This window comes from Tamandua tetradactyla, chromosome 2, assembly GCF_023851605.1.
Source record: "Tamandua tetradactyla isolate mTamTet1 chromosome 2, mTamTet1.pri, whole genome shotgun sequence".
Classification (NCBI taxonomy): Eukaryota; Metazoa; Chordata; class Mammalia; order Pilosa; family Myrmecophagidae; genus Tamandua; species Tamandua tetradactyla.
Window position 1 is genome coordinate 196773692 of NC_135328.1, and position 22696 is coordinate 196796387.

The 22696-nt window shown below is 53.1% G+C and overlaps 1 protein-coding gene across 2 annotated transcripts in view; it reads right to left on the bottom strand.

The window, feature by feature from the left end:
- Positions 1-385: 385 nt before the first annotated feature.
- The window catches only part of PTPRU (protein tyrosine phosphatase receptor type U), a 103542-nt gene continuing 81231 nt past the window's right edge, over positions 386-22696 (bottom strand). For both annotated transcript variants that reach the window (XM_077150541.1, XM_077150542.1), the window contains 15 exons: positions 19700-19890; positions 18993-19068; positions 18419-18495; positions 12568-12604; positions 11871-11968; positions 11662-11778; positions 10811-10965; positions 9842-9977; positions 9082-9231; positions 6987-7160; positions 5633-5773; positions 3401-3526; positions 3130-3287; positions 1825-1960; positions 386-1563 (listed from right to left, as the gene is read on the bottom strand). In XM_077150541.1, the coding sequence (XP_077006656.1) occupies positions 1501-1563; positions 1825-1960; positions 3130-3287; positions 3401-3526; positions 5633-5773; positions 6987-7160; positions 9082-9231; positions 9842-9977; positions 10811-10965; positions 11662-11778; positions 11871-11968; positions 12568-12604; positions 18419-18495; positions 18993-19068; positions 19700-19890 (1835 nt within the window). In that variant the 3' untranslated portion in view covers positions 386-1500. The remainder of the gene's footprint in view (positions 1564-1824; positions 1961-3129; positions 3288-3400; positions 3527-5632; positions 5774-6986; positions 7161-9081; positions 9232-9841; positions 9978-10810; positions 10966-11661; positions 11779-11870; positions 11969-12567; positions 12605-18418; positions 18496-18992; positions 19069-19699; positions 19891-22696) is intronic.

Sequence of the window (22696 nt, forward strand, 5' to 3'; positions counted from 1 at the left end):
CAAATGAGAAACCAAGGCGTGCAGAGGACAGCTGACGTGCCCAGAGTCTTAGTAGAGCTAAGACCACCTAACACCAAGGCCTGAGCCTTCCACACTACACAGAAGAATTCAAACATGATCCAAGCCCCCAGTGAGGAGACAGAAAGCCCTGCGACCCTAGGGGCTTCTGAAGATAAAGCCGGAAGACCTGGGTGGATGCAGCAATGGCCAGGCTCCTTAGAACTGCCTCTGCAGGTGGAAGGACTCTGAAGTGGTGCTCTGGTCCACACCCCCACCAGGTTGTGGGGGCCTCCGAACCCCAGACCAGGGCCCTCATGTCCACTGGAGGCAGGAGGCAGGAGGCAGGTGAGCCGGCTCCAGTAAGGTAGGTCAGACACACACAGGGTCGCTTTGTGGCATTCAGAGAGCACGTTTATTTACAAAGCGCTTTACAAACATTAGCTTATGCCTCCCCACAGCCCCCTGCGAGGTAGGTCAGTAGTCATATCTACAGTTTATAGATGGGGAAATTGAGGCACAGAATGGGGGTGTGGTCTGCCTCATTTAAAGAGACCTTTCCACCCACCCATCAAAAAAAAAAAAAAAAAAACCACACAAAATAAGCAAACAAAATAAGCAGAGATCCTCCACCCCAAAATACCCCTTCTTCCTCCAAACTCTAGGCGTTTGAGTACCCCTGCTCTGGGACCGCCCCCTCCCCAGTGAGCAGCCTGCCCAGGGGGTGCTGTTCAGCCTTGCAGATTGCCACTGCCTCGGGCTCCATAGGACTAGGCCCGTGAGGCCTGAACGTGATGGGAAGAGAGGGCTAAGGTGACCTCATTCTGCAGACAATGGGTCAGGCAGGATAGGGATGGGCAGATCCTGGTTCAGGGAAGCTCAGAGCACTTGTCAGGATAGCAAAGGTGGGGCAGGATCGTGAGCAAAATATTCCAGGGGCTGCAGAGAGCGGTGAGATGTAGGAAGGACTGGGAAGAACCACTGGCAAATAAAGGCAGGGCCCAGCATCCCCAGGACCCTCAGAGACTGGGCCAGATGGCATTCTAGATGCCACGTCCCCATTCATCTTCCACCCATAGCCAGAGGGAGCCAAGCTGGATGGAAACTTTGACCTGACACACCCTCTGCAGGGCCTCACACGTGTCAAGGCTGGAAGGGAGTTAAGGGACTTGAGCCTGGGTCTCCCAAAGGTGGCAGTTCTGAGTCCGTCAGCACTGCCAGACAGTGCCACACCTCTCGGCACAGGCCTGGAGAACTCCATGGAGGTGGGGCAGGGCTGCAGCCTGGCTTAAGCTCCTCCTTGGCCCATTGCTGGCCCCCAATAATGGTGAAAGACCCTGCCTGCTGTGGAAGGGGGGCACCAAGATGGCCCAGGGCCCATTCCAGTGTTTTCCCCCATGGGGGCTAGGGCTGAGCAGAGTTGGGAGCACAGGTCTTCCTCGCCAGTCCGGACAGTGGGCCTGCCCCTGAGCGTGCAGTGGGTGCCCAGGCCATGGGCCCGTGCTATCTTGACTCCAGCCCCTCCAGGAACTCCAGGGCCACGTCGTAGCAAAAGTGATACTGGTCCTGGGTGGGGAAGAGGGAGAGGAACAATCTGAGCCCAGTCCTCCTTAATACTGGGTGGGAGAGTGGCAGCAGGGGGGTATGTGTGAACCGTGGCACATCCCTGGGGGAAGGGGGCCAGTGAGAGTAAATTCTGACACCACAGGACTGGATCCCAGGGCCCAACTGTAGAGGATGCCTTCGCGGGAGTGGATGTTGAGGGACCTGGCCCGGCGTGAAACCCTGAGGTTAGAAGGGCTGGGCCTGGGGTAGATGACTCCTCACCAGGGTCTCCACCATATTGGGCTTGTAGTTACGAAGCGTTTTGGCAGCAAAGAAAACGTCCACCAGGCTGTGGCAGCGGATCATCTCCAACACCGTGGCGCAGGCGCAGAAGGTGCCGCTGCGGCCACCCCCGTTCCTAAAGTGGAGAGGCAGAAAAGATTCGGGGTGGGATCCCGGAACCGTGGGTGAGGGATGGGCCCAGCAAATCCAAAAGCGAAGAGCAGGGCAGGGAAACCTATAAGACAGGAGGAGCCCGCAAGGGATGGGGGGCCGGGTCAGGGGGCCCGGAAGGGAGGGGGCGGGGTCAGGGGGCGGCCCCCCTCAAGGGAGAAGGGGCGGGGCCAGGGGCCCAGAAGGGAGGGGGCAGGGTCAGGGGGCCCAGAAGGTGAAAGACAGGACTAGGGAACAGTGTGGGTGTGGGGGTCTCGGGGGCAGAGGGCCCAGAGGGGAGCAGCAGGACCCAAATGTACAGGGGCCACAGACAGAAGCTAAGACTGGCATCCAAAGACATCTAGGAAAATAGATCCTCAAGGAGAAAAGACAGCAGATTCTGAAAGAAAAGAGTCCAGCCACACTCTAAGAGAAAGACACTGAGTCAAAGACAGCGACAGAGAAGGACAGTGGAACAGTGAGCAAAAACCCAACAGCAAGATGGAAAACGAACACTGAGGACACCCATCACAGCCCCTGCAACACCGACACACAAGGCACAGACACGAGGCCCGTCCCACAGTCGCTCCCATTCCCAATGTCCTTCGCCTCCTTCATGCCCTGTGGTTCCAGGGTGTGGGGTGCTCTTGGGGTGTGAGGGACTCTCCCACTAGAACTGCTAGCCCCTCAGGCTTGACTGACTTAGGTCCCTAGCCTGGCACTGAGAAGGGCCAATCATTGCTGAAAGCACAAAAAGTGGGGAGCCAAGGTGAATGCACCCAGGCATGAGTGAATAAATGAGTGTATAAATGAGGGCATGTATATGAATGAATGAGTGAATGAATTCATACAAGAGTTGCACACGTGCATAAATGAACAAAGATTGGAATTCTTTTGGCTTAAAGTGTCCTACCATCTTCATAAGGTAAAATATGCAGACACAGGACTTAACTGGCAAGGTCAAAGGTCACACAAAGGGTACTGGACAGTTGTTCAGGGTGAAGCCATACCCTGGAAGCTGACTGGGTCCCTCCAGGGAAAACAGGCCACAGCCCTCTGTGAGCCCAGGCGTCTTGGTGCCAGCCTTGGGGGGTCTCTCAGTCTGGACCTCTGCCCCACCTCCTGCCCCCACCCTCCCACAGGGCCAGCACTCACAGGCAGTGCACAACAGTGCGCCCGTCCCCACTCTCTGCCTGCCACTTGTCCACCTCGGCCAGCAGGTGCAGGAAGGCCTTCCTGGAGTCAGGCGTGTCCCGGTATGCGGACCAGCGCAGGAACTGGAAGTGCCGCACCAGCAGATGCCCCTCCTGCAACTGGGGACGTGGACAGGCAGGAGGACATCAGCACCGGGTGACCTCAGGAGGGTCACTAAAGGCTGTCCCAGCCACCACCCAGGTTCTCACCCTGGACTCCCCCCAACGCTCACCCGAGAGATGTTCTGTACCCGGAAGACACGGGCCACCAAGTCCTCATCCACTGTGCCCGACACAAACTCCACCTCCATGTGGCCATACTGCTGCCGGCCCGGCTCTGGCCAGTACTGCAGGCAGGGCTGGGGCACGGGCACCAAGAGACGAGAGCTGAGTGGAACAGCCGGGGAACAGCTGCCACCCACCCCCACCCCCAGCACTCCACACTTGCCCTGGGGTTCCCACGCTCCTGGCCCGCCCCTCACTCTCCATCAGTCTAGAGCACCCACCTTCCCCAGTGCATTCTGCACTGACACCCACGGCCATATGGCTATATATCTACACCTTACCACACTCATGGACACACACACGTATGGGCACATGCACACAGACACACCTACATGTAGCTGCCTCCCTCCAGGGTTAGGCCTCAGATGAATCCCACCTGCCCCAGAACCCCACCACAGCCCTCACTGCCTCTGCCCTTCAGTTCCAGCTCACAGAGGTGGGGTGACCCCGATGCTGCAACACAGCTCGGCACCCTGACTCCAGGCCCAGAGCCCTCCCAGGGCATCAGGATCCTCAATGCACCCCACAGCCAGGCCACAGACTCAAGGTAGCACATATACTATACACCAGGCTAGGCAGTTCAGAGCCCACCTTCCATCCTCAGCTCTGCCAAGAGCTTAGGCACAGCCCTTCCTTTCTCTTGTTCCAAGTTTCCCCATCTGTCAATGCCCACAAGCTCCCTTCCAGAATGGCACTGCACTCCATCTGCTTCCATCTCTAACCACAGCCCCATGAGGAAAGGACACTACCTTCTTTTTGCCTGGGATCCTGGCAAGTCCTTTGCACATATTGTTTTGTCTCCATTGATCACTCTTCCCCGAGTTCTTCACCTAGTTAACTCTACTCTTCCCACTCTCAGCTTAGGCACTGCCTCCTCCAGGAAGTCCTCCCCAATGCACTACCTTCCCAGGCTCCCCCATGCTCCTGTGAAGGTTCTGATAGCCCTTTGTCCTATGTGTTGTCACCAACCATTTTTGTACCTACTTCCCTCTGGACCACAAGATCCTGGAAGGGGCTGTCTTTTCCCTCTGTCTCCCTACTGCCCACTGAAGGACCTGGCACAGAGGAGCCCATGGGAAAAGTTGATTGAATGAATGAGCAGATAGGTCATCAGTAAATGATGTCTACATAAGCCTCCCTCTGGGTGCCTCCACCCCAGCCAGGGCACCCCTCCCTGTCACAGCTGGGATTCCTTCCAGATCCCCACCCAGGCTCTAAGAGTCCATTTCTCTGCAGGTCTGGTCATTTCCATCAAGTGCCTGATTCATAAAAGTTAATGTCGTCTTCTTGAGGTAGCCATTAAGAGGCTGTCAACCTCATTGTATAGCAAATCCTCCTGACCTCCTGCGGCCCATAGCTGGGGCAGCAGGAGGCTCGAGTGGAGGTGAGCTAGAGGCTATGGCCACCTGGGTCCAGAAGGATGGAAATCTGCACTTCCCAGGAGCTCTGCACTTTGGAGCCCCAAAAGGAAGCAGGCTGCTGGAGGGGCCACTCCTGAGCTGTGGTCACAGAGCCAGTACCTGGAATGACTTAGAAGCCACCATCACCTCATCATCATCTTCATCCCTGCCATCCCATACCTGCTGGGCCTAGCACAGTGCTAAGTATCTAACATCTGTCTCGCATGGGCCTCTCAGGAACCCAAGGAGACCGGGTCCTGTATAGTCCCCATTTTACAGAAAGGACACTGAAGCTCAAAGAGGCAACTCAACTTACCCTAGGTCACAGAGCCAGAGAATAAGGAGGCTTAAATTTTACTCTGCTTCAAAGGCCTCCATAATGGGCAGTTTGGTTGAATGACTAAAAATGCAGAGGCTCTGAAAGGAGGCAGCCCGGGGTAGGGGGCACAGCTCTACCACTTCCCAGCTATGTGACCTTGAAGAATTTGCTTCACCTCTCTGGGTCTTGATTTTCTCACCTGAAGCTTTCATGCCAGGGTCATGTAAGATAGTAAATAGAACCATAAACATAAAGCAGAGTCCCTGGCACTGTAATCTTCTAATGAAGAGCGCTATTGCTCTGGTCTGACACTCTCCATTTTAAAGATGAGGAAACCGTGCCTCTGGGAGGGAGAAGGACTTGCCTACGGTCACACAACAAGCAGGCAGAGCTGGGATCAAACGCCTGCCTTTGAGGACAGTGCCCTTGAACAAACTGCTGCCCACCAGCGGGGCCCTCACCCAGGCGGAGTTGGACTGGTTCAGCTGGTTGAGCATGACGATGGACGTGCACCCGTAGTCATAGACCAGCCGCCAGAAGTCGGGCGTGGTGCTCTGCAGCGGGTGCAGGGTCACAATGAAGGCCGCGCTCCGCGTGTAGCTCTGCAAGGACACCAGGACTCAGCAGGACCCCGGTCGCGGCCCGTGGTGCGGGCAAGCCTCTGGCAGAGTGTGTCCTCTCCGCCCTGCCCACCCTGAGCTGGACAGCTCAGCCCCCCAGCGCCTTTCAGAGGTTGGCGGGTGCGCTGAGGCCTGCGTTGACAGCGTGGCCCCCAGGTCTCTGGTGCCCAAGCCCCATGGGATTCTAGGAACTGAACAGCAAAAGGTTCTCTAACGCAGAGAGAGGCCGGCCACACTTGTCCCCGCCTCAGGGCCTCGGCATCTGCTAGGCCCGCTGCCTGGAACATCTTCCTCGGATGCTGCGTGACTCGCTCTTGCACTTTGTTCTGGTCCCTGTTTAACTGCTGCCTCCTCAAGGAAGCCCTCCCTTACCTCCATCTCATGGCAAACAGTCATACACACCCACACCAAAACCTACAATAAACACTTCTTCTACCTGGTTGTTTTTTTGAAGAAATTACCTATGCAATGTTTCATAGTATAATATTCCATTATGTATTTGTTACATTGGCTGTGCCCCCCCCACCCCAAATGCAAAGCCCAGATTTCTGGGTATATCCCATACTGAGCACATGATACAGGGTTCAACAAATACTTTTGATTAAATTAATTTCTTATGGCCCCTCCAATTCCATGACTCACGGTTCTGAGGCCCCAGCTCAGGCTCTCTGAGCAGTGAGCAGGCACTGACTCTGCTCGCCCTTCCCTGAGCCCATCCTGCCAGGTGGGTCCTGCACTGACCTTCTCTCCATCAGTGCTCCAGCCCTCAGTCACCTCCTGGGGCCTTGCCTTACCCCACCCTGTGCCATGCCCCCCTGCATCTCCCAATGTTCTTCTCCTACAACCCCCATTTCCTGACCTGGTCCTCCTTCAGGCTCCGAGGGCTGGCACAGGTCTGGCTCATTCACCCCAGGACAAATTCCCCACACTCTGGACAAGTGGCCTGACACCCCAAGCCCAGCTAATCCTCCCTAGCCAAAGCCCCCTGAAGCATTCATCCTGCCCCAGGCTCCACTGGGGCCTGAACCAGCCCTGCCTGAGCTCCAGGACCCTGGCCCCCACTCAAGTGCCCCGAATGGAAGATCACTGAGGTAGGAAAATCACCCCACAGGAGGGCCCCCAGAAAAGGCAGAGGAGGTCCCCAACTTCAGAGCCCTCAGCTCCTGGACCTTCCCACGTCCCCTTGAGCCCTCACATCAGTCAGGGCCGCGTTGATGTAGTTGTTGGGGTCCCCGTCCGTGGAGATGAGAAAGGGCAGGCAGCGGTCGGGCGGCAGGACATCCATGCTGCGGTTCTTGTCGCGGTTCCGGGGCAGCAGGGCGATGCTGCACTCCTCCACGTCCAGCGGCGGCGTGACCGAGTTCAGCGTCTGTAAGGAGTTGGGGGAGGGATGGGGGCAGGGGTAACGTCCAGCGCCTGCTGGGTCTCCTCACAGCCTTGGGAAGGAGACTGGGCTGGGTCATTCACCCCATTTTATGGATAAGAAAACTGGGGTCCAGAGAGAAGGGAAGGAAAGCCGGGACCCAGGTCCCCACCTCCTGGGCCCACGGCTCCCCTGTGAGATCATCTGGCCAGGAGTCCCCTCCACGGGGGTGCAAGGTGGGGTAGAGGTCACGACCTTCTCACGTGCCCACGAGGCCACGCAGGACCTGGACAGAGCTCTGGATGCCAAATGGGCTGCCTCCTCACTCACCCATGTGACTTCAAGCTATTATATCTCTCAGTCTCAATTTCCTCAACTATAAACTGGGTTCATAATATACCTACCCCTTGTGGCTGTTAAGAGGGTAAAGTGAGATAATGCCAAGCACCAAGCTCTAAGTTGGCACACCTGGGGCTCACTGAGCAGAAGGCATAATAATCACTGTTGACTTATCAGGCCCTTCCATTCAGCAAGCCCTGAAGCCTCTGCTTCTTCCACAAAGCAAATCCCAGGTAGCTGGCAGAGGTGGTGATTCTTTGGTCTGAAAGGAATGCGAGTCCTGAACACTTTGTACTAGGTCAAGCCAGAGACTCCAAGGTCATCTCCTCCATCCCCCTGCCTTCATGCCTTATGCCATTCCAGATTCATTCATTCACAATGGTACACATAGTTTTTTTCTCTAGTTCTTGAGGATCCCTATCAAGGAGCCCCAGTCTATCATGAATCCCAAAGCTCAACAACCTTCTCCAAGAACAAAACTGGGACACTCTGTGCCAGCTCTAGAGCATCAGGCACCAGCATTTGCCACCCTGCTGAACTCTCGCAGGAACCCTAGAGGACAGAGGACATCTGAGGCTCTGCCCACCTAGTGACCGCTCTCACACTTGTCTCCAGAAAACCAAAGCTATTCCAACCTCCTGACAAGAGACCAGTGGTGAGCCCCGTGACGGCACTATCCCTCAGGAAGCACACCCGTGTGACCATGGCAATAACTGATTGCATCAGCCCCCTTCCACCCTGGAAGGGGCAGCAATTCATCGTATGAAAATTGAACCCATTTTGGTCCATGTGACCTGGGTAAGGTGGCCCTATCCCGCCAACCCCCTCCCCGCCCCCTGCCCCCTGCCAGGGAACCAGGCCTAGGGTGTATGACCAAGGCTGGGACCTATCAGTGTGTTCCAACGCTCTGGTCCCAGTGACTAGTTCAGGAATAGTCTAAGACTTTTTGTGGGATATTGGGAGCAGAAAGTGCCTCTGTCCAGTGAATTTCCTGAGAGTAGAGACAACATGAGCCTGACACTGCTGGATCCCTGGGTGCTGGCTTGAGAATAAAGCCAAACATGGAGGAGAGCAGAACTAAAACTGGACAAAGACTAGGTCCTGGCAGCAACATTTGAGCCCCTGGATCTAGCCACAACTGAAGCTGCATCACCCTCAGAACTTTTAGTTACAGGAGCCAGTTTAGCTATATTTCTGTCACTTTCAGCCAAAAGAATCTTGATGATTACAAACCTTATAAAGTAGATATTAACTTTTTTTTATGAGGAATAAAACTGAAGCTTAACGAGGCAAAGCGACTTGTCAAGGCTACTCAGTGCTCTTAATTACGTCAGTCGAGATGTGAATCAGCTTTATCTGCCTTCAAAGTCCGGGCTCTTAACCACTTTGATGTACCACTTCCTCCACTGTCCCAAAGTCCTTCCTTGCAGCCAAACTACATCCCTCTAGCTGGACTCTCAGTGTGGTCCCTCCTGCTTGGCCCAAAGTGACTCCCACGGCAAGGAGGACATCACAGCACTCACATATCTACACATACATACACAACTCATATACCTACACACACATACACACACACACTCATCCACACCTGGAACTCTTCCCGCAGCTGGGAGGAATTACTCTGAGGGTCGATGCGGACCATCTCCTTATAGGTGGCCTTGAACTCGCTGACAGGGATGGTGGTCTCCCCACACAGGCAGGCCTCCAGGATTGCATCGTGGATGAAGATGTACTGTTCCTGGAATGGGTGAGAACACGCAGGAACAGTGGTGGAGATTTGGGGGCAGGGATATTAGGGTTAGGGTGAGGCAAGCTCAAGGTTGAAGCTCTGAGATGGAGTCCAATCATGTATTCCAAGTCACTGGTGCCCATCCTTATTTGAAACAATTGTTCATGGACATTTTTAGCCCAAGCATGGGGAAAATGATGATAATAATGATAATAACAGCTACTTTTATTGAGCATCCTTGTGGCAGGCACTGTGCTGTGCCTTTATGCTCATACCTCACATTTCATCCCTATAACAGTGCTGTAAGAAGCTCGGAGAGGTGAGGGGACAGCCCAAGTTCTCAAGCCTAATGAAAATATAAACCCAGTTATGTCCTGACTGCAGAGCCATGCCCTTGACCCACTGCTGTTTGACCTCAACCAACAGAAGACAGTGGAGCTGAGTTTGGGGAGATCCTAAGAGGTCAGCAGCCTGAGTTCTGGGATAAGAAAGAACAAGAGAAAATTCTAGGGTAGGGAGGAGCCTAAGGACACTCTCTCACACCCCACCAGCCTTGGGCTCCTCCAGGAGGGATCCAGGTCTTGGAGGGCGTGACAGGGGCAAGGCTGGGTCCCCACACCTCAGTCTGTATCATATTGACGCGCCGGGAGCAGAGGGTCTTCACGCAGTTGTAAATGTCCACGACACCCTCACACTCTGCCATGTCCAGCATCACATCCAGGACGATGTAGCAACCTGTGCGGCCGGTGCCCGCGCTGGGGAGAGAGCGGGCCCAGGTCAGATCAGAGCCTTGCAGAAGGGGCCCGGGATTGAGAAGAAGAGAGAGAAGCTGACTAGGGCACCTGATCATATCTACACCACACAGGGGACAGAGGACACAAAGAGGCTTCTTCCAGCAGAAGCCAGAAAGAAGGCAGCTGGAAGAGTAATGGCAGGGGGACCAGGACAAGATATAGAGGTCAAGGGCTTGCGGGGGCTTGCTGAAGCCACGTGAGTTAGATGTTCAGCTTGTCAGAAGGAGAACAGGCATGGGACCAGAACAAGGAGCTGGGTCCCCACTGAAGAGGCCAGATGAGGAGCCAGGGAGGAAGAAGAGCAGGGGGAAGGCAGGAGGGGTCACAGAAGCCAGTGAAGTCAAGATCTGGGAAAGGAAGAGAAAGTGAAGGTCAGGGGCTGCAGGGAAGGCCAAGAGATGAGGGAAACCAAAGGGTTTGGGCCTGAGATGATGAAATCCTTCCAGTATCTGGCCTAAACCAGCAGACAGCAGGCGTGCAGTGAGTGCTCGCTGAGGGAGAGCAAACCGGACTGGATCCTGCCAGGTGCTTCGCCAACCCCTCACCACCTCTGTGTCTCTAGCACCTTCTCAACATCGGGACCAAGCGTTCCCCCGGTCTTGGGGCAGAGGGGCACACGGGAGTGCCAACTTAAGAGTCAAAGATCCAAGAGCCTTGGTGCCATTCTCTCTTCTCTCCTCTGTCTCCAAGCAGGAGAAGTCCAGGCCTTTCCCTTTTGGGGACCTTGAACCCCCTCCCCACTCCCATCCTGACTCTCTCTGGCCCCTCTTCTCCTTGGATCCCCAGAGCCCCACCTGCAGTGGATGACCACGGGCCCAGCATCCGGGGGCGTGGAGGCCTTCACTCGCCGGATGAAGGCCAGCAGGCCCGTGGCATGGTAGGGGACGCCGTGCTCTGGCCACGCTGTGAAGTGGAACTGGCGGACCTCATGCCGGGCAGAGTAGCCTCTCTGGGGGAGACAACAGGATACACAGGCAACCACTGCCAACATCTCTTAGACACTTACTGTGTGCCAGGCTGTGTAGTGATCGTCTCACGTGTGAGATAAGCTTACGAGGTGGGCATAACGTCCCGTTGTGCAAATGGAAAAACTGGGGCTCAAAGAGGAGAAACCACCCTGGACAGACATTAGAGCCCAAGCTGCCTGATGTTATTAAGCCTGTGTTATTAAATGCCCACCACTGCCACCAGGTTGCTGTGTGACCCCAGGAGATCATTTCAGTTTAAAGAATTCTACAGAGCAGATCAAACGGGATTGTGGACAGACGGAACTCTCCGGCCAGTCACTGGCCCTGCAGCCTCGTATGAGAGACAACCTCTTTCTCCATCTGTAAAATGGGGCTAATGATGCCCACCTAATCCCAGAGAGCTTTCCAGAGCTAAATAAGAGACTGTGTAATGGGCTCAGCACAGTCAAAATGCCTGCCAGCAGTCATCCTCCTCATCTTCATTATCCCAATGCCTCTTGGCATCACCAGCAAAGACAGGTGCCGTCTCCCCACCCTTCCAGCAGTTATCGAGTAGCTGCCTCGCCATGGAGGCCAGAGGTGCCCTCCTCACCCCTGCAGCCCCCTCCGCACAGCTGGGCTGGGGGAGACGGGGAAGGGGGGAGTGGAGGAGGGAGGTAAGGGATGATACAACTCACCCGCTCCAGGGCAAACGTGCGCACGGCGTATTCAGCTAGAGTCTCCGTCTTCACCAGCGAGATCTTGATGTCCCCATACATGTCCGAGTCTTCTGGCCAGTACCGGGAACATTTCACCTGCGGTCCCCACAAGGCTGGTCTCAGTGGCCCCTTCACCGCCCCCCCCTCCAGGCCCCAGGCTCCTCACCCCACCCTGAGGCCCTGCTTACCCTGCCCACCTCCACCAGCTTGGTGATCATGACAATGCTGGAACAGTGCTCCTGCCACACCATGCGCCAGAAGTCGTAAACCATCTCAGGCTTCGGCCCTGGAGGTGCAGCAGGTGCTCGACCCTGAGGCAAGGCCTTCGCCCAGGGCCAGCACACGCTGCTGCCCAGCACCACCACCCAGGCCATGAGGCTTCCTGCCCATACACCCCCCACACCCCACCAACAGCCAAACCAGGCCTGGGGTGGGCAGTATCATGAGAGGGTCTGGCAGGGAGACCCGGGTCATCCTGAGTTGGACCCAGGAGGCAGAACTGGAGGGCCAGACCCTTGGTCCATGGCACAAATCTCTAGGAGGGATGGACAGATGGACAATCTGGGAAAAGAGACATAGCTGATGTGCTCAGGCAGCCAGCAGACTGAGAGGCAGAATATATGTGGTGAGGACTGGGCCTGGCTAGCCCTTTCTGCATGCACCCCATGGAGACAGACAGATGGGACAGAAAGCAGACAGAGACAACACAACAGCAGGCAAAGGCTGGCATGGCCAGATTCCAGGAGACCCACCGAAGAGTGGCTCAGACAGGCAGACTCATGGGAAGACAGACAGGAGCCAAGCAGAAAGGCAGGCAGAGGGCAATGCAGCTCACTGATGGGCAGACAGGGGTGGGGAGGTCACATGGGCAGAGGTGCCAGATACCTTGAGTGGCTATGAAGTGGTTTGACCTGTGGTAACCCTGGAAAGAAGAGAGCATGGTAAGACCCCAGGGCCCCTCACTCCCTCGAACCTCCTTTGCCCTCCCTCCCCTCAGCAAACTGTCCCACCCTCATCCCCAGGACCTCCTAACCAGAGTGACCCTGTCCTCCCAGTCCCCAAGTAAGGAGGGACGTGCAGCAGGGACATCAGTGCCTGGGGCTTAACCCCACCTTTGTTGTGTGACCCCAAGAAGGACGCAACTCCTCTCTGATCTCGAGGGTTTCCCCACCTATAAACTGGGGACAATTATCCACAGTTTGCTTACAACCAGGATGTTTATTTTAGGACAAATTGTCCAGGGTGACCTTGCCCCGGACCCAAAGCCCCAGAGGTTTTAATCAATTTCAAACCCCAGCCTGGGTCTCTGGGTCTTGTCAACTATTCCAGCCCCCGAGGTGGGGGCAGAGGGAATGGGGAAGGAAGGGCAGGACCCTCCCCCCTACACCAGAGTCACCCAGAGCCCAGGGGGTCAGATGAAGGCTTCAGGGAGTAAATGAGGAGATTTAGGATGGCGCTTAGGTAAAAATGTTGGTTTTTTTAATCTTTAAAATGAACAATAAATATTTTTTGAGAACCTGTTATGGTCACGTATTAAGCACTTTCCCTGCATTAACTGCCACAAAAGAGGGCCAAGAGCTACTTCATCCTCCATCCACAGAGCCCTCAGGTTGAGGAGAGGACGCAGCCCCCCACCCCGACGCCCACCCCCAGGGCTGCAGCTGCCCACAAGGCCTCATCTCTCGGGGGCACAGAGCCCACCAGGTACCCAGGGGTCAGCACAGGCAAGGCGGAATGGGGCAGAAACACAGCAGGACTGGCAAAGGGGAAACCATCAGGCCTGGCCCCAGCAATTTCTCCGGCCCTGTGGGCTTCCAGGGCCCAAAAGGTCACACCGCCAGGATTCAAACCCAGCTCTATCTCTTGCTAGCTGTGTGCCCTTCAATAAATCCCTGCACTTCTCTCTGCCTCGATTTTCACATGCGTAAAATGAAAATAATCGTAGTGTTTACCTCCCACGGCTGTTGTGATGGGCACATAGTCACCTGTCAGGTATTTGACACTGCATGTAGCACAAAGCCAATAATTAGTTGACTTTTTTTATTGACTACTGGCAATAATTAGTCAATAGCAGCCATTATTATTACTAGTACTATTTTAAATGTCAAACGGTGCCCCTCGAGATCCAAATAGTGTGGATGTCAAGAATTCCTGGGGTGGAGGGTGGTTTCCTATGGATGTGAAGAATCTGAATCTTGGAGTCAGATGAACCTGGGTCCAAGCCAGAGATCTGCCAAGTAGCAGTTGTGGGATTCTGAGCACTAAGACAACGCTGTTCAGCCTTTAAAGTGTGCACAGGACTCTCCTGGAGAACTTGTTTAAGGGCAGGTTCAGAAGGGCTGGGGTGGGCCCCGGAGCTGTGCATTTCCTACCAGCTCCCAGGTGATGCCGATGCTGCAGGGCCTCGAAACACACTTTAAGTAGCTGGGCTCGAGGCCTCCCTAAGCCTCTGCTCCTCCTCTATGATGTGAGGATAACAGCGACACACACACACACACACACACACACACACACACACACACACACACCAGATTCTATTGTATGCCTACATACCATTCCCATAAAAATGATCAAAACATAATATAACAAAAAGCCTCCCAGAGTCACTCAGCCCCCACTGCTAGGAACTTTAAGCCTAGTAGTTGCTTCAAGCCGTTGCCTCTGCTTCCAGTCCTCCATGGGGCTGCAGGGCAACCAAGCCCGGACGGGGAATGGAGACGGAGGATGAGAGTGGGGCCCACTAAAGGGGCTGCCAGTGGCTTCCCCCTCCCGACCCCTCCCCACGCCCTGTAGGAGTAAGATGGGGACAGTTTACTCCACCTAAAATAAGTTTGCCCAGGAATGGGCCACAAGAGCAGGGCCTCATGTGATTCATCCACCTCTGTTCCTCCAGTGCCCAGCTCAGGGCCAGAACTCAAATGACTGTCAGTAAACAGCTAAGGAACAGAATTCAATGAAAATTTATCAACGTGGGGGGAATGGGTGGTTCAGTGGTACAATACATGCCTACCATGCAGGAGACCCCGGTTCGATTCCTTGCCCATGCATGCCCCCCCCCAAAAAAAAAGTTAAAATTGATCAATTTGCCCAATATAACCAGTCAAAAATTTAACCCAATTATGTATGTTTCTGCATGGTTTCCATGTCCTCCTCTTTTGTCATTTGGCGTAGATCTTTTTGGAGACAGTAGGTGCAGTGGCCACAAGACCTATTTTATTAAAACAGCCCTATTTGAAAAAAGTTTTTCAGCAGGTAATACTCTCTTCCTATTAACTTATTAATTGCACATGTGTATTATTACAAAATTATACTACATAGAATACACTGAAATTCAAAAGATTAAAATGATCAGATTTTAAAGGAAGATAAGAGATCGCCTAGAATACACCCTCTTTAGAGACTAGCATTAGGGGACACTGGTCTTTACACTCCAGGGTGCATCTGCTCATCCTACAAGCTTACTCCTGGAGCAGACAGCTGGGCTCTCCCTGCACTCTCTGATTGAATGGAGCTGAAGGCCTGAGCACCTGCACTGTGGGCAAGACCCCTAGGGCATTCTGATGCTCCCTGGATGGAGAGACCCACCAGTCTAGTATAAGGGTGGGCAGAGCACAGCTCTGCCAATTAAGAACCAAATGTCCTTGACCAGGTGACTTCACTTCTCTAAGCCTCAACTTTCCCATCTGTCCAATGGGTAAATATGGTACCTACCTTGCAGAGGGTGGTACATCTTTCAATGTATCACAAGTGTCTGGCACACAGCAGGTGCTAAGTCAGTGACAATATTGTTAACTGATATTTGCAGTATCATGAAGCCAAGTCCGCTAGGGGTATTTCTTAAAAGTCTGACAATAAAATACTAAGTGGGTGGGATTTAAGAGTGAGTTTTTTGAGTGCGCAATTGAGAGGTAAGAAGCTAAATGTTAATAACCTGTATGTATTCTTTACCCACTAAAAGGGCACTAGGGCTGGATATATCCATTCCATTCCACGAGCCTCTATTATGAGAACTTTACAAATCAACTGTATAAGCACAGCCAAAATAAAGAGGCAAATCTGGAAGCCCATATGGCATAATGTCATCCCTGGCAGATGCAACCGTGATGGACTTTTCACCTTATATATTAGGCATCTGACATTGTCTGAAAGTTTGATAATAATAAAGATACTTTTAAAATAAAAAAGACAAAATAGAAGAAATACCCGTAAGATAGCCAACAATCCTATCGGTTATCAAATATCGTGGAAATTATATATATCTACTAAAATCAGAGCATACTTAGATGAATTAGTTTTTTCTTAGAGGCCAAAAAGATGGCAATTTTTTTTAACAGATTACCCAAACACCCATCCACACCCCTCCGCCCCCCCAAAAATTTCTAATTAGGGCTAAATGGAAAGCAAAGTGGCTGGACTACATTTCAAGCAAACTGATGATCAGGAAGAGATTTGAACATTATGGAAACCAGTTTTAGGGGAATGACCCAGGGCTGTCCTCGCTTCCTGGAAGACCTTGATCCCCAAGCAGAAGACAGGGCTGCCCAGGGCGACTTCCCCCGTGTCGCAGCCCCTCCTCAGGCCCTGCAGAAGCTGCAGCTAGCGAGGACTCATCCGGAATGCGGGGACTGGGGGTCAAAGGTAACAGAGGTGGTGGCCAGGCCAGTGCAGAAGGGGCCTGGAGGAGCACCCCCCAACACAGCTGCCCTGTCTCAAGGCAGTAGAGGGTGGGAGGGGAGTGCTGACAACAGGGGTACTGCTGAGTCTTCAGCCCTGGGTGGCCCCTGGCTGAAATGGACGGTTGGTATTGGACACACAGTGGAGGGGAAGGAGGACAGAGAGAGAGAGAGAGAGACAGCCAGAGACTGTGAGAGAGTCTGAGGTACAGCCAGTCAGACAGACAAGAGGAGGAGGAAAGGGGAAGAGAGATACTTACTTCTCGGTTTATCCGAATCTTAATGATTCCATTGAGGGAACAGTATAAAGCAAAAGAGACAGAAATTAGGCCAGAGGCAGATGGAGGTGGTCGGAGCACAGGGGCGGCCAGAATGGGCGATGTGAGCAGGCGAGGCAGAGCAGAGACAGATGGGCCAGGCTAGGCCAGAGAGGGTGTAGTGGCGTGTCCCTGGAGGGACCAAGGAGAAGTCCAAGGAGAGGCTCCCTGTCATCAAAGCTCCCCAAGTCCAACAGGCCAGGCCCAGTCCTCACCCCAGCCAAGGGAGAGGATGGGAGGTGGAAGGTGGGAGGTAGGGGAGAAGGCAATGGATTCTGGGAAACATGGTGCAGCACAGCTGGCCCCAGGGCAGAGAAGAAGAGGGAGAGAGTAGATCATCTCCAAAGTCCTTGACCACCTCACTACCCCAGGCACATGCCTTACTCCTCCCGCCCAAGCCTCTGTTTATGCTGTTCCCCCAGGCAGGATGTCCTTCCCTTTCTTCTCAGGCCACTCAGAGCCAGCTCAAGCCCACTTCTTCCATGCAGCCTGCCATGACTAGCCCTGGCTCTGCTACTAAGTTGTGTAACATTGAGAAAGTCGTTCCACTTTTCTGGCCTCTTTCCCATATTCTCAGAAATTATTTTATTTGTATTTATATTTGTCTTCCTCCTCTGCTAGAATACACATGTTCACGGGAAGGAGGGACAATGTCTGTGCTGTTTATTCCTTGCTGTATCCCTCATGCCAAGCACAATGCCTGGCACAGGGTAGGTGTCCAAAATATATTTGATAAGTGAATAAATGATTCACTCCCAAATTTGGTTTTCAGGGTGGGGCAGGGAAGACTCTGAGCAGGGTCTCTGGGCCCTGTCGTGTTTCACCCCTCATTCAGTCCTGGAGAATAGACTTATTACTTGTGTTTGATATCCAAGCTAGGCCTCCTGGCTGGTAGCCCTGTCTCTGACCCCTCCATCTCGGTCCAGCCAAACCCAGCCACTGTAGTTGATGGCAGGACAGCCTAGCAGTTAGCACAAAGGCTTGGGAGCCACAGACAGGCTGAGGTTTGAGTCCCTTCTTCCCAACTCACTAGCTGTGTGACCTAAAACAGCTTCCTCTCGATGAGCCCCAGTCTCATCTGTAAAGTAAGGCCATGATGCTAGCTGCCTCATAGGGTTGTTGTAGAGATCATACAAAATGATATATTGGGCATAATGTGCTTAGCACATAGTACCTGCTCAATAAACCTGAGTTACTATACTTGAAGTACCACTCTGATCATAGTCAAAACACTTTAACAACTCCCTGGTGTCCCTAGGAAAAAGTTCAAACTATTTAGCCTGCCATTTGGGGCCTTCACAGTCCAGCCCCTGCCTAGCTCTTCAGCTTCACTTTGGATCACTGGAATCCCACCCTTCAAGCCTCTCAGCCTCTCATCCAGAGGGGCTCCTTCCTCACCTCTAGGCCTACCTGTCTCACCTCTTCCCTTCTTTCTGCTTTACTAAAGACCCCCACCCCACCCCCCCACTCAGCTCAGCTGCCAGGCTGACCCCCGCCTGCAGGAAGCCTTCCCTGATGGCTCCAGCTCCCTGTACCCTCCCCCTCTTCTGAGTTCCCCAACACTGACTGCAGGACATGGGAGTGCTCAGAATTCAGCCCTTGGAACCTCTGCTTATCCCCTGACAGGTTTCTGCCCTGCCTGGACAGTGAGCTGGGAGTGGGGAGGGCAAGGTTCAGCATCCCGCATATAAGAGGAGCTCAGGGCATGGCCAGGGACTGCAGGAATGGCAGGGCCGAGGCACTCACATCTATATAGTTGGCGTTAATATAGTCGGCGTCGGGGTCTCCCAGCATCGGGTGGAGTTTCACTCGGTGCCGATCATCTGTAAACACAGAGCAGGTGGTCAGGGGCTGGGCAGGGGCTGAACTGGATTGCCGAGAGCTGGAGTAGTCAGAGAAGGCGTCTGGAGGCCTAGAAGCCCACGGTCGGCCAGTAAGCTCGGGGCACCATGGGAGGCAGGCCAGGCCGGGGCTTAGAGTCTGGACTGTGGACTCAAGGAGGCCTGAGGCAGAGGGCTGCTCAGGTTATTATTAGCTGTGAGACTTTGGGCAAGGGTCTTAATCTTCCAAGCCTCAGTTTCCTTATCCGTAAGATGGGGATTTTATTTCTCACTTCACAGGGTTTTTGATAAAGAATAAATGAGATAATGGGTGTATCAGTCTCAGCACAGGGGCTGCCCTCACTAAGCACTCAATACAACTACACAGTAGGTGGACAGTATTCCTGTCATCTCTTGAGAATGATCTGAGCTCATTCTGGCTGTGCTGTACCCCCAATACCCTCTCCCCCAGGCCCAAGGACCTTTTTCCCAAGACTCACAGGCAGGCACAGCCTCCTGGCGGCCGCTCTTGGGTTTTTCTTTCTTCTTCGTGGCATCCCAACCTTCAAAGAAACTCTGCCAGAAGAGAAAGCGGTAGTCAGTACAGAAGGGAACCACCCCCCACCCCCACCCCAACTCATCAGACCCCTTCCCCTCAGCCAGGATGACGTGGCAGGACAGGGTAGACCACAGTAGGGCTGGGTTCCGGGCCAAACTTGGGACCTGAGATAAAATCACCGTATATTCCTTTATCAGCCAGGAACCAGGTTCAAAACCAAGCAGTGTGGATTAGAGAACTGGGAAAAAGGGAATAACAAGGTCAGAGTTCAGAGAAATTTTAGAATGAGGGTCAGAGAGAAGGTGAAGATCAGGGTCAGATTAGGATAAGGATCATGTCAGAGTGCAGATGGAGGTAGGATAGGATTCAAATCCAAGTTCAAACACGGCTTAGGATAAGGATCAGGGTCAAAGTCAGAGTAGGGTTAGGTTAGAGGTCAGAGTCAGTGTCAGGGGTCTGGTTAAGGCTAACAGTCATATCAGGATCCAGGTGAAGTGTGAGACTCCAGGTCAGTGTGGAACTAGAATGAGGGTGAGGGTCACGACCAAAAGGGCTAAGCTAGTTTGAGGACTGTCCGAGTGAGGGTCAGGATCCGCAGCGAGGAGAAGGGGGCGCCCTGGCAGGGGTCCTGGCAGGCCGGGCGCCCACCTCGTACTCCTGCTTGAAGCCGTAGCCCTCGGCCGTCTTCATCTGGTTGATGTGCTGCAGCAGGTCGGCCACGCGCACCGCAGGGTGCAGCTGCCCCGTGTGGTACGGGGAGCCCTTCCGGCCACACGGCCGCCGCGGAGAGCCCCCCAGGAGGCTGCTGGCCTCGGTCACCCCGCCGCCGCGCTGCTCTCCTGCGGTCAGAGAAAAGGCCCTGATACCCACGCGTCCCCCACCTGGGGACGCCCTCGGGGACCCGGGGCCGAGGGAGGGAAGGGGGCGCGGACAGTGTGCACGGCGGCCGCGTGGTTCTCTGGAGCCCAGCAGCCCGGCCCGGCCCTCCGGTGTGACCCTGACACGTCCCTTCCTGCCTGCAGCTCTTCTCCCATCCGTAAAATGAGCGTCAGCTCGCACGACCTCGGGGGCCGCAGCCCGGCTGCGCTGGGCTCCGGGGACCCCTCACTCCATCCCGGTGCTCCAGCGGGGGCGCCACCCCTGAGACTTCACCGCGCTGCTCGCAGGGGACAGTGCTCAGCCGAGCCGTGCCAGCCGCCCCCTGCTGCCTCCCTCTCTCGCAGGGAACAACCCGGAACAGCGACGACTAGCAGCAATTACCCCCGTTCAAGCAAATCCCGAAATTAGCCGCCGCCGCCACCGCCTTTGCAGATGAGCGCGAGACACCTGAATAGAGGCGTTTCTCCTGCGCCAGCATTTCCATTGTCAGCCTGTGCGGCTGCTCAGCGGATCCCGGGAACAGGTCGAGAGGTTCCACCCTCCCCTCACACTCCCGGAAAAACTGTCCCCCACCCCCAGGCCCACCTGGCTCCCCTAACTCTTAAGGTCAGCATCTCACAGACATCTCCCCCTGGCCTCCAGGATGAGAAAACAGCCCCACCCAGTCCCAACCCTCTTCGGAAACACACTCACACACACTTATTTGTTCAACACTCATTTCCCTCCTGTGTAAGGCTGGGAAAGGTTTCTTCAATGCCAGCCCTCAGCATTTCCAACAGCTGTTCTCTACCCAGGCCTGAGCTGACCAAGGGACCAGTGGGAGACCCCAAGTGGGGTCTGGGTCCTTGCCCCTCACTTACCTGTGCCTTTGCATGCTGTTTCCTCTGACAAGAATACCCTTCTCCCTTCTTTTTTGCATGGTGAACTCCTACTCATCGTTCATGGCTCAGCCAAAATGACCCTCCTTAGGTTCCCCTGGTTCCAGGAGCACCCATGATTCTCCTTCTGTGACACTGTTTATCACATCTCACCCCTGCTCTGAAAGGTCTGTGAGGAGAAGAGCCTGGCTTGTAATTCATTCCCACTTCATGACTAACTGACAGAATGAACCCATGATCAACAGCACAGATGCCCTACTGAGCGCTCCAAAACACAAACACACTCCTGGCCAGGACCCAGGCTGGTTTCTGGCCAGAACCTGGGAGTACGGTGGGTGAGTGACAGAAGCCAGGCCCTTCATAGGCCTATAGGGTAGGTTAAATGAGACAGCTTTTGAGGCACTTTGTGATCGTACAGGAATATACTCATAGCTTCATGTGTTACCCTACCTGGGAATATCTGCCCTCCAAAAAACAAACAAAGCCTATACAATTTAAAAAAAAAGACATTGACAAAGGAAAGTCAGGCAATATTAACTGGATAGCTGACCTACAAGATGTTTTTAACACAGGATGAATATTACTGGCAATGCTGAGATATTGCTGGGGACTGACTGTTCACCCATATGGTGGCCCAGGATGGGATTCCCTGGCAGGAATGTGCTTAATGATATAAAAGATAACCACATAATGATTCCTATAGAAGAAGAATGAAATTGCCTATCATGGGTGTAAGATTGGCAGACAGTGATGAAAGGAAGATGGACCCCCAACTAGTTCCAACCCTTTAATTATTTAATCTACTTAACTGAGGCATAATTAACATAAAAATAAAATACTTCCATTCGAAGTATGAAGTTCAGTAAGTTATATGCCCCAGTGACCACCACAGCTAAAATAGAGAATATCCGTCATTTCCCAAAAAGTTTCCTCCTGACCCTTTGCAATCAGTTGCATGTCCTGAACTGTCACTACAAACTAGTTTTGCCTTTTCTAGTGTTTCATGTGAATGGAATAACACAGTACACACATTTTTATGTCACTTCTATAGCTCAGCATGTTTTTCAGATCACCCATGTTACGTGTATCAATAGTTTGTTGCTTTTTATCACTGAGGAGTATTCTACGGCAGGAATAGATCACATTTGTTTATCATTCTCCTGGTTGATGGGCATGTGGGCTGCTTCCAGGTTTGGGATGTGGTGAACAGCGCCACCATGAACATTCATGTACAAGTCCGGTGAATACCTAGGAGCGGATTCGCTGCTGGGTCATAGAGTAAGCATGTGTTTATAAGAAACTTCTGAATAGCCACTTTACACTTCCACTAACAATGTAAGAAAGTTCCACTTGCATCTCATTCTCATCAACACTTAAAACAGTCTTTTTAATTAAACACATTCTAGTGAGGGCGTGGGGTGGCATCACACTACAGTTTTAATTCGAATTTTCCTGATTAAATAGTGATGTTGAGCTTATTGTGCTATTGACCATTCATACATCTTGTTTTGTGAAGCATCCATTCAAATCTTTTGCCCATTTTTTAATTAGCTTCTCTTCTTATTTTACTGAGCTGTAAAAGTGCTTTACATATTCCAGATACAAATCACAACCTATGTCAGATACATGTATTGTGACTATTTTCTCCCAATCTGTGGTTTGCCTTTCCTTCTTTCTTAATGATCTATGCTGTGCATGGTCTAGTTCAGAAATCTTGGTTTAGCAGCAGCTCATGAAATTTTCTTCTATGTTTTCCACTAGAAGTTTTTTCACTTTAACCTCAACATTTTAGTCTATGATCCATTTCAACTTTAATTTCTGTGAATGAGGTAAGATACTGTTGAGATTCAACTTTTTTCCATTTGGATATACAGTTAGTCCAGCATCA